Source organism: Capsicum annuum, chromosome 7, assembly GCF_002878395.1.
Source record: "Capsicum annuum cultivar UCD-10X-F1 chromosome 7, UCD10Xv1.1, whole genome shotgun sequence".
Lineage (NCBI taxonomy): Eukaryota > Viridiplantae > Streptophyta > Magnoliopsida > Solanales > Solanaceae > Capsicum > Capsicum annuum.
Genome location: NC_061117.1, coordinates 162,778,351 through 162,790,190, shown reverse-complemented (window position 1 = coordinate 162,790,190; position 11,840 = coordinate 162,778,351). Strand labels below are relative to the sequence as shown.

General features: G+C 33.6%; 1 protein-coding gene and 1 pseudogene across 1 annotated transcript; both read left to right on the top strand.

The window, feature by feature from the left end:
• The first annotated feature begins 4,652 nt into the window (after window positions 1-4,652).
• LOC107876671 lies at window positions 4,653-7,448 on the top strand (annotated as a pseudogene).
• Window positions 7,449-9,156: 1,708 nt separating this feature from the next.
• Window positions 9,157-10,537, top strand: LOC107878136. Its single transcript, XM_016725036.2, has 2 exons — window positions 9,157-9,387; window positions 10,124-10,537. Exons 1-2 carry the CDS (start codon window positions 9,272-9,274, stop codon window positions 10,323-10,325), a joined length of 318 nt encoding a protein of 105 aa, XP_016580522.1. The 5' UTR covers window positions 9,157-9,271; the 3' UTR covers window positions 10,326-10,537.
• Window positions 10,538-11,840: the final 1,303 nt, after the last annotated feature.

Genomic DNA, 11,840 nt, shown 5'->3' with positions numbered 1-11,840 from the left:
GATAAATAAGCTCTATAATATCTAAATATCGTGAATTTAAATATAATCAATTTTTTAATACGAAATTGACACCAAGTTAAAAAAAAAAAAAAAAACACAACGAAATAATAATGAGAAGGCTTGGGAAATAGAAATGAAAATGAATAGATTTTTTTAATATGAGGTCCATATTTAGTTATTTACATGACATAAATAAATAATTTATTTTGTCATGTCAGTTTTCTTTAAATGATAAATGTAGTTTAGTGACATTATTAGAAAATGAAAACCTTAAGTTAAGTAGAACTTTTGATTAAAAAAACAAGGTTAAATGATTTTGCAAGATAATTTTCAATAATTCAATCACTTTTTGAGATATTAATTCTAATTTATTCTTACAAAACTTATATCGAACAAGTAAAAATTCTTTAAACCTTTGTCTTGCAAAGCTAGGTCGTAGCTAAGGATACTTTGACCCACAAACTTATATTAAATGAAAAGGACAAAAATTAAAGATCCTTAATTTGAAGGACAAAATAAAAGACCACTTTAAAATAGAGGCAATTTGTGCAAAAACATTCTCAAATTTTTTCAAATACTAACAGTCTAGCTTATTTTTAATATTTACCGTTTAGGGTTTACTTTGATTTTTTTTTCAACACACGCTTGATATGAAGGAAAATCAAGAAAATATTTTACCAAAAAATAAGTGTATTTTTTTTTTACTAATATTCTAATGTTTTAATTAGTAAGGAGAAAACATTATCCCAAAAGCATTTTGATAAAACCCTGGCATTATTATGGCACCTGTCCCAACTAACACTAGACTGACTCTAACCCTACCCGAAACTCAAACCTTGATTGACTCTAACTCGAGACCCAATCTCGATCAGAGACTTAACCCCCATTTGACCCCAAACCAAGACCAATTCCAATCAGAGACTTAACCCCCACGCGATCATGAACTCAGAACTAATCTCGACACATGACTCGATCCTCGACCCTCATATTAGAATTGACTCGTTATTAGATCTTCCACAAAACCTGACCTTGACTCGGGACTCGACCCTAGCCCCACCTTGACTCTGACGTGAGTTGGGGATAGGTCTCGAGGTGGGATTTGGGTCCCGATTCAAGGTCGGATTGTCGGTCTCGTATTCCTGTTCCAGGCCAATGTTTGGGGCTCAGGTCTCGGGTCCGTCTTCCAGATCCTTATCTGTCTCCACCAAATTTAGGGTGTGTTTGGTATGATGGAAATATTTTCTAGAAAATATTTTTTTATTTTTCCTTGTTTGGTTATAAAGATATATTGAGAAAATATTTTTCAAAGTGACTTATTTTTCTTCATTTGAGGGAAAATGACTTCCCTGATAAGCCAAGGGAAGTCATTTTTCAGATAAAAAAGTTTGAGACACTTATATGCTTATACCCCCACCCTTCTCCCACCCCTTTTCTCCACCCCAACAAAATCGAAGTCACACCCACAACCATATCACCGTCGTCTCCAATTTTAGGGCTTTCTCCCCCTCCCCCCTCTTCTCTCCACTGTAAGAATTTTAAAGGTATGTCCTTAACTAATTTCTTTTATGGTGCTTGGTCAAAATTTTCTTTAATTTTTCTCTTTTGCTTGTTTGGGTTTCTGATTTGAGTCCAATTTTATTCAAAAATTGAAATTTAAATTTCTGATTTTAGTTCAATTTTGCTTAAAAATTAAAATTTGGGTTTAACTTATCTATGAAAATTGATAATTTATTATGAATTAGTTGAGCGATTAGCATTAGACTGAAGCTATATGAGTATCTTAGTTATAATAATTGACGCCAATTTTATGAAGTTGACTTGGGAGTATTTTCAGTAACAATATTGTTTCCCAAAAATGTTGTGTCAATGTTATCGAATTCGGACTAATAAAATCTCCTAGATCTTGATTACATTTATGGTAAGTTGTGTTTTATTTGTTTTAATTTCATTTAGGAAATTACCGGAGCTTTAGAGGTATTAATTTGTGATTTATTCCTCCAAAATTATAACTGATTCCTAATACTGATAAAAAAAATATTTATAACAAAGTTTAAGATATTTTAATTTTGAATGTAACAAATCATCTGGATTATAAGTGTTGTATGCATTTATTTATAGTTGATTGATATTCCTAACATTCCGTTAACTATCTTGGTAGAATTCAGTGCGTAGAGTTTTTGATGTAATCCATATCTTTAGTAGACTATCTTATTTGAAATTTGATTGTAAGTTAATTCGTTGAGGGGCAAAAGAAAGCAATGAAATGAAATGAAATGTCCTAGATACTCCAAATGTGGTCTTCAGATAGCAGTGTCCTAGAAAGTTGAATGTTGATAAATTCTTTTGCAGTTCGATGTTAGATCTTAGTTACTTGTTTATCTCTAGCTTTTTTTGTATCTTCCATCCTAAATTTTCAAGCCATGAACACTTTGGATGTTAGTGCTAGTCATCTTATTCATTCATGATATGCACGGCGTCCTAATATTAGTTCTTGCTGCCTAACGCAAAATATATGTCTTACTTCTGATTGTATATTTGCACCACATCCCACATGCTGCAGGCATTTTGATTGTGAAATGCTTTATGCTGTTGAGTGGCATGCATTCACTTTCTAAGACCTAATATCTCAATATGGGGGTAGGGTGTAACAAAGAGATGAAACGTCTTTGTTTTCATCTTAACTGTTGCTTCAAAAGTTAGTATGCTTGGTCTTTTCTAACTTTGGTTGGGGTAAGATATGGTGTTTTTGATCTCCAGTTTTCAGATAATACTATATTTTTCTCTTAAACCAAGTGTTATAATTCAATTATATGCTTTTTGATAATTTGAATTTTGAACTTAGATTGCTTTATTTTGAGCCGGAGTCTATCGGAAATAGCCTTTCTATCTCACATTTGAGGTAGTAGTATGGACTGCGTACACCTGCCCTCCCCATACCCCACTTGGTGGGAATATACTGGGTATGTTGTTGTTGTTGTTTTATATAGTAAACGAAATGTAACGAAATTACATTGGTCACTACAACAGATGGGTTCGACTAACCAAGATGAAGATGATGCAATAATTGGAGCTGCGGCTACATCTGTTTTAGCTTTTGGAGTTGCAATAATTGTTGCCTACGAACATAAAAGTAGCATTCCTAGAGAACCATATGTTAATAAAGATCAAGAAAGAGAATTTTACATGAATAGTATTTTAAATGGAAGTCATATTCATTGCGTAGGTCAGATAAGAATGAGTAAGCATGCATTTTATGAACTATGCAATGCTCTTAGAAGGAATAGTTTCTTATGTTTAATCAAAAATATATCTGTTCAAGAAAAAGTGTTGATATTTTTAGAGATTGTTGGTTTTAATAAACGATTTTGGAAGATTGGATCACACTTTTATAGGTCAATCGAGTCTATTCATCGATGCTTTCACACTATGCTTCAAGTAGTTTTGAAGCTCTATCCAATCCTTATAAAATCACAGGATGGAACCATCCAACTGGAGATAATGAACAACCATTGGTATTATCCCTGATTACCGTAAGTGACATATTAAAATTTTATATTTTAAGTCATTTTATTAAAAATACTACATATTATTAACTTAAGTTGTATATAAGATTGTGTAAGAGCAATAGATGAAATACATATGCTTGCATCTGTTCCTATTGAACAACAAAATAGATTTCGTGGTCGAAAAGACACAACAACACAAAATGTATTAGCTGCCATTAACTTTAATTTGAAGTTCACGTATGTGCTTACTGGTTGAGAAGGATCTGCACATGATTCTCGCATATTAAATGATGCATTGGAGAGACCACATGGTCTCCAAATCCCACAAGGTATTTTATTTAACATAAAGTAGGTTATATGAAAAGTAGGTGAACAATGTAAATAGTACCTTGTAGATGCGGGATATAGACTTTGTAAAGGATTTATTCCTCCTTATCATGGTATACACTATCACTTGCAAGAGTATAGTGATTGTCCTCTCCAAAATGAAAAAGAACTATTCAATCTTCATCATGCATTATTGAGATCCTCGATTGAACGTGCTTTTGCTATTCTAAAGAGACGATTTCGTGTGATTGACAATGAACCTTTTTGGGACTTTAAGACATAAGTGAATATGGTATTAGCGTCGCACATTTTACATAATCACATAGTTGATTTGGAGACAAATGACATGATAATACAAGAAGTAGATGTTGAAGCAGTAATTCAACCTCAAAATGTTCAAATTACTCAAAATTCTCAAGGAAGTCAAAGCTATCAAACACAAAGATAAAGGCGTGAAGAAGCTAGACAATGATCATAAAAAAGAGATGCAATTGCTCATGCCATGTTTATAAATTATGAAAGGCGGAGGAATAAGGGACTTTTGTGTATTAAGAAACTTTGATAGCTAAATAGATAATGCTGCTTGTTTTTGCTTTTGATATTTTCTTATTCTTTTCATCTTGTTGTAGTAGTTGGGCAGATCCTGTATGAAAGAAATACTCCTATGGCTCATTATTGTTTTTCTATTAACTTTAAGAGTTCTTTTTACTGCTCTTTTTCTTTAGTATAGGTAGAGTTCACAGGTTTCTGCTAATTTGTATTTGTGTTCTATTGAGTATGAATTATTCACGTAGTTTCTTGATTTGTAACAGTAAATTATGGGGGGGAAGGAGAGAAGCAGTTTAGGTGGTCAAAATCAATGGAATATTTGATGTTGGAGATTCTAGCTGATGAAGTAAAGCAAGGGAATAAATTGACAAATCAGTTTAAGGCCAGCTCGTTTAATCGTGTTTCAAATGTCATTAACGAATAAATAGGAATGGATTGTTCATCTAAGCATGTGGAGAATCATCTTAAAACAATAAAAAACACTTGGAGTACAATCCAAACTCTACTAAACAAAAGTGGTCTTGGATGGGATGACAACTTGAAGATGATTACGGCAGTTCCAAAGCCTATGTGGTCCATATTCAGGTAAAATGTGCTTATTTTCTTTACCTTGTACTGATTTCTTTTATGATGATTGGTAGTTCTATTACTTTATTTTGTTGAATAAAATTGTGTGTACATTTCAGTGTGGCGAGCTAACGATTATTTCCTTGCTTTTCTTCTTTGTTTTACTTGGAACTGGTAGCTTTTTTGAAGAATCTGATTGGTTATGTTTTACCTGAAACTGGTATATTTTAGTTTTTTATGGTTATGTTTACTGCTTGCTTAGTAAGAATGAGTTAAGACTGGGTTGGTGTTGTTATGGTTCGATTATTCATAATGGGGTTCAGGAGAATATGATTACATGGTCTTTAATTGCTCTGATGCTTTGTAAAGATAAGAAATTTGAGCAAATTGTTCGTATTCTAGACAAGAGGGTCTGTAGTCCTGTTATGTATAATCTACTTATAGACAGTTACTCCAAGATAGGAGATTTTGAAGCTGCATTTGGTTATTTAAATGATATGTGTAGGAAATGTATTGATCCTACCTTTAGTACTTTTAGCTCAATTCTTGATGGTGCTTACAAATATCAAAAGAGGTGATTGAATCGGTGATGAGCTCCATGGTGGTAAAAGTAAAAGAATATCTCCCAAAAAATGTGGCACCAGACTATGATTCTGTGATTTGGAAGTTTTCTAATATGGGACAATATATGCAGCTGAGTTGTTTTTCAATAAGGCTTCAGATAAAAGGATTAAACTACAACACAATATATGTAGTTGGTGTATGTGTGAAATGTTTACTCTAACTTTATAATGTTCATGATTGATAATAGAATACAAATTTCTTGTAACAGAGTGTACCTACTTTTCACTTTGTGAACACGGAGCAAAAATTCTTTGTTTTCCTGGTGCCTAAATATGTATAAGAACCATGCAGTGCAATTGTACTTTATATATACAGCATGAGAACATTGGTTCTTCTTCCTGCACCCGTGTCATATGGATACTTAACTATAGTTCAAATCAGTGATTGTTTTTCGATTGTTGAATTTCAGCGATAAGCCTAAAATTTAGGTTCTGCTCTCCCTGAAATAGAAAATAGAATTTTGTGCAAATCGTTATGCCAAGTTTTTCTCTTTTCTTTAGTGTTTTGTAAAGAACAAGGAGTTCATAACAGAAAAAGCTTAAATCGTTAATTTCTACTGTGCATATGTTAAGAATTCTTACCATTCTTTTAAAAAGATTTTAATCCTAATGCTACTTTCTGTGGGTGGATAATTGTGAATAATCTTTCATACTATTGGATAGTGTACAGTCTGATCCATCATATAGATATGGGGAACTGATTGTGCGGTATATTGGTATGTATATTTACCATCCAACTAGTTTTCAGGAGAAGAAGTTGGTCAATTCTTGTATTACTATTTATATGTGTTGAGTTCCTTTATATTTTCATCAATCAATACAATGAATAAGACAGGGATACCGGTGTTAGTTTATTTTACATACTGTACTAGTCTATGTTAGTTTATTTTGCATACTGTACTAGTCTATAAACATTTATGTTTTATGATTTTCTATACTGTTATCGGTCCTAAGCTGGGGTCTATCGAAAACAGTCTCTCTACTTATTCGGAGGTAGTGGTATGGTCTGCGTACGCTCTACTCTCCCTAGACCCCACTATGTGGGAATACACTAGGTATGTTGTTGTTGTGTTGTTGTCTTTGGTGCGACACTATTGCTTTAGCAGTAGGATTGATGGGCGTTGCGATCTGCAATTTGCATTGTGTCTTATTACACTGATACGTTACTAACAATTAGTTATTGTACTTGTAACGGTCTGTTTATGTTACATTAACATATTAGAACCAAATAAATTTGATACCAAATTTTCTCTAATATTTGTATTGCAGGCACATCCCAATCATGACAAGTTCATCAACAAAAAAATTAAAATATTTGATAAAATATCTCTTGTGTGTGAAAATGATCGGGCTAGGGGAGATTGTGCTAAATCATTTGAAGATATAGATTTTGATAATTTTTCTGAGAAAGATAATGATAATGAACTTGAAGGACCATCTATCGAAAAGGATGTACAAGTAACTGAAGTTTCTCAAATCAAGGCAAGTCGCAAAAGAAAACATTCTTTTGAGGCGCACGATGTCCCAGGTGATATATCAATAAAGTTTGGAGAAGTGACAACGGCAATTGGTAGAATGGTTGATAGTCGTCTAGATGTGACAAAGTTGTATGAAGAAGTTATGGCAATAGAAGGTTATAATGAAGAGTTCCTCGGTGATGCTTTTGATTATTGTGCAAAGCGACACTTTAGCTAAGGCATTCATGATCAAAAATCAAAATCTTCGTAAAGTGTGGTTGGAACGATTCAAGCAACAACAATAGTGACACCTATTGGTTGGTTTAGCTTTATAGGATTTGGAAGCAACTATTAGTTGTACGCTTTTATTTTTGATAATGTATCGTGTATTTGCTTTCAAACTTCTCTCTTTTCTTTTGTTTTTGATAATGTATCGTGTATTTGCTTCCAAACTTCTCTCTTTTGTGCATTTGTGGGAATTGATTAGGAAGCTTGAATTATGTAAGTAATAGTTTAGCGTCTTATAATATTTTGATACTCGATATTGGTATTATTTGCTATGCTTAAATTAGTTCCAAAAGAATATTGAGTTGTCTGATATACTAGTTAATTGTTTAGTAGTATTTTTCAAAAAATATTTTTTTCTCTAACCAATCAAAAAACTAAAAACATTTTTTAGAAAAATATTTTCTATTCACCAACCAAACACCATAAAATATTTTTTGAAAAATATTTTTCACCCTCCAACCAAACATGAGAAAATAAGTAGAAAATCAACTTATTTTCTATAAAAACTGTTAAGATCGAAAAAATCAGGTGTCATACGAAAATTAGCAAAATAAACCTCGAAAGACGCCACGTAAGAAGATAAATGAGAAATACACTAAAAGAGACACAAGAATTTAACGTGGTTCGGTCAATCGACCTACATCCACAAAAGGAGATGAGCAATTCACTATATAAAAGAGAGTACAAACTGTCAAGAGAGACAACCTCACACAATTCACTTAGAATAAAAAGAGGTTCACACAAGTGATACTGCAACACTTGTGTCTCACAAAGTCTCCCCCCAAATGAAACTCTCAAACCCCTAGATCTACATTGTGGATGCTAATAAACTAGAAGAAAGGAGCCTCTATTTATAGAGTCTATAACCTTTTCCTATAAGAATAAAGATTAGCCAAATATGGAGAATATAGGTTTTCCTTTTCCTAAAGGGAAACTCAATTATGGTACCTAAAGGAAAACCTAATCATGGTAAGAAAGTCAGGACAAACACCAACAATTCTCCCCCTTGACCTGAATTTCTGATAAAATAAATTTGATCCACCTTCTTCATATAGTCTTCATCAAATTCAATCTCCATCTCTAAAATTTCCTCCATTAAATTTTTGTCTCTACACAGAGTAACACTCTGATAAAATTTCTCAAACCAAAATCTTCATTATCGTCAAATAGGTTGCGACTAAAACTGAATCCGCCAAGATGAACACCCGATTTAACCTCGCTTTGATACCACTTGTTAGGACCGAAATAATCAGGTGTCATGTGGAAACTAGCAAAACAAACCTCGAAAGACGCCACATAAGAAGATAAACTAGAAATACATTAAAAGAGACAAGAATTTAACGTGGTTCGGTCAATCGACCTACATCCACAAAAGGAGATGAGCAATTCACTATATAAAAGAGAGTACAAACTGTCAAGAGAGATAACCTCACACAATTCACTCAGAATAAAAAGAGGTTCACACAAGTGATACTGCAACACTTGTGTCTCACAAAGTCTCCCCAAACGAAACTCTCAAACCCCTAGATCTACATTGTGGATGCTAATAAACTAGAAGAAAGGTGTCTCTATTTATAGAGTCTATAACTTTTTCATATAAGAATAAGGATTAGCCAAATATGAAGAATTTAGGTTTTCCTTTTCCTAAAGGAAAACTCAATTATGGTACCTAAAGAAAAATCCAATTATGATAAGAAAGTCCGGACAAACACCAACAAAAATATTTTTCATAAAAATATTTTCCATGAAAAACATTTCCTATCATACCAAACACACCCTTAAGTGAAAAAGAAAATAGTAGTGACATTTATTATACAGAACATAAACCCCAAATATGTTATCCATTATATTGGTGGGGATAAGAGAGAGCCATGCTTTTCCACATAACATCATCTCGTTATATTTGCTCAGCTGAGCCATACATTGACTCCATTTAGCAGAAAAAAGAGGAAAAATGTTTGAACACATAACAGCAAGTGAAATAGCAGGATTTGGAGTGGGTGGTTTACTACTTGCCGCCACTGTTTATGCTCCCAAAATTGATTCCTTCATCTCTATTTCTCAGCGCAGGTACTATCCACCCATCACTACTTATCCATATAAACACCTGAATGACTTAGGATTTGAGTAAATTAATACTGTACTGCATATATAAGGATTGAATTGTTACACATCATCAGAAACTTTTGGCTTCGAATAGGACCAGTTTTATCATGTTACTAACTAATACTACTCCAATTACCTTATGTGTGGATTAACTACACGTCATTCTGTTGCACACAAAAGACTACTATTACCTCTGTGTCAATTTAAGTGTCTTGGATTGACTAAACACAAAGTTTAACACTTTTGGATCATATAGTCTTAAATTAAAGGTGTATGTAGTATTTTAAATATTGTGGTTTTAAACTTGCGTGTTAGGATGTTGGAATGAGAAAACTTACTGAATATAGAAAGAGACACTCTTTAAAAACATACGAAAAAAGGAAAGAAAGACAGTTAAATTGGTATGGAGGGAATAGTATTTGAGGGAAGGAGGATAGAGGGACAGATCAATTATTCATCGGGTTTCGAACTGTGTGACACTGCCTCTGGAATTTCTCGGTTATAAAAGAAATTACCTTATAAGTGATCTGAATATTAGTGTATACAACTTGGACTCACCGAATTATTGTTCATAGCTCTTATTTGATCATCAAGAACCTAACTGCTTTTTGTTTTACTTACATAATGCATAGAGTATTAGTCTTTTTAGAGAAAGGGGGGGTACACTGTTTTGCTGCATTTTTTTTCTTCCTATGAACAGTTCACTGGGGATGTGCAAAAGATGTGGAGATTTGAGACTCATAGCATGTTCAAGCTGCAAGGGAACTGGTACTATTAAAGGAGGACCTTTCAGTTCCATTCTTTTGGAGGACAAATCAAAAGTAGGATCGTCTTCTTGCACTAAATGTCGAGCTAGAGGACACTTTCAATGCCCCGAGTGTTCTAACCTTAGTCAGGCTTGATCTACTTTACATCATACAAAGCTTATGATGCTTCTTGAAAAGTTTCTTCTTTACTATATAGACGATAAATGATGCTTCTGTAGTAAAATCTGTTGAGATTTGATCATACACAAAACTTATACTGTCAGCTTGCATGATGGAGAGGCGGCAACTTTGCCCCGTGTTGTAATGCTTACAAGATAATTGCAGTTGAGTCCTGGAAATTTTTACCATTAAGTGAAATTTCAGTGTGCCGTGATTCTTCTGATATTCTGAAACCATATAACGAATAAGGCATCAGTGCAGTTACTTACTAGTAGGTTTATTGGTTCACAGATAAAATATACACGGATTATAATGTAGGATTTGGTTCTTTATTATAGAATCTGGATGTACAGTGTATTGAATTCGACATAAATAACAGAGAGAAATAAAAAACCTGACTAATAATGCAGAGTTTAATACCTCACCCAGCAAATGATCAAACCACATTTACAGTAGAAAAGGGATACCCGTATACATTGTTTTCCTGATAGGAGTAATGAGAAAGGAGGCTTGATTATCAAATGTTTTTACCAGAAGATCAGCGCTTGAATTCACCAATAATCTGCATGAACATGACCCCAATTCTTGAAATGATGAAAACAACTGTTTTTTTCTCTTACAACTATCTCACTCTCCTGGATTTTAGATGATAGTTTCATAACTCCATGGCGATCATTGGAAACACTGAGGCTTTTAACTATGTGAGTTGGAGTTCCAGGCTTAACATTAATCAGACCGAAAGCAACACCCAACCTCTCACTGGGATTCTCCAACTCAGCTTCCTATTCCTTCTCCCCTTCCAATGTACAACAGAACTTTGCTTGTGTCTGCTACATGTTCCGCGCACCTCAATTTCTCCTTCATCTCTTTGAGCTTGACGTATATTTCCTCATTATTAAGATGTGATTTATCACATACCATGAAATCATGAAGCAAACCTTTAATTTTTGTGCTCCATTGAGCTTTGTCTTATCTGTGAAATTTTGCTCCATTGTCCTGTTACAACATACATACTTGAAACGAGAATATAAGACAGTTGTTTCTGCACTAATTTGATGCCCATTTCGGCCAAGAATGGCAATCAAACAACCATAATGTTCAACTGTTGGTTCAAGCCCATATTCAGTTTTCATCATATATTAAGTGTCATTGCCATCAAATACCCCACCCACCCCACCCTCTTCTTAGGTATAGCTCGAAAAAATTTTCTCGCATTTTTCAATCAACACTGTACTCAGTAAACCATGTAGTTTATATTCTTGGCTATTTCAGAAAGCAGCCCACCTGCCTTTATTGAGTTGGCAATCCTGGAAGTGCAGTAAGAAATTAGGCTTAAGACCCAATATCAGCATGCAGAATCAAGCCCATTTGTTTTCATGTGTGATTGAACAACACATATCGGAATATCACTACATACCCGACTATCACTGAATTTCCCATCTTCTCGTTACATTGAATGCCAAATACCTATTAATCATGGCATTCCAAGAA

Bases quoted from the DNA above. Each gene is read 5' to 3' on its own strand.
- LOC107878136 (XM_016725036.2), top strand. From the start codon at position 9,272: ATGTTTGAACACATAACAGCAAGTGAAATAGCAGGATTTGGAGTGGGT. The intron at 9,388-10,123 runs GTACTATCCACC...TCCTATGAACAG, and splicing joins ATCTCTATTTCTCAGCGCAG to TTCACTGGGGATGTGCAAAA.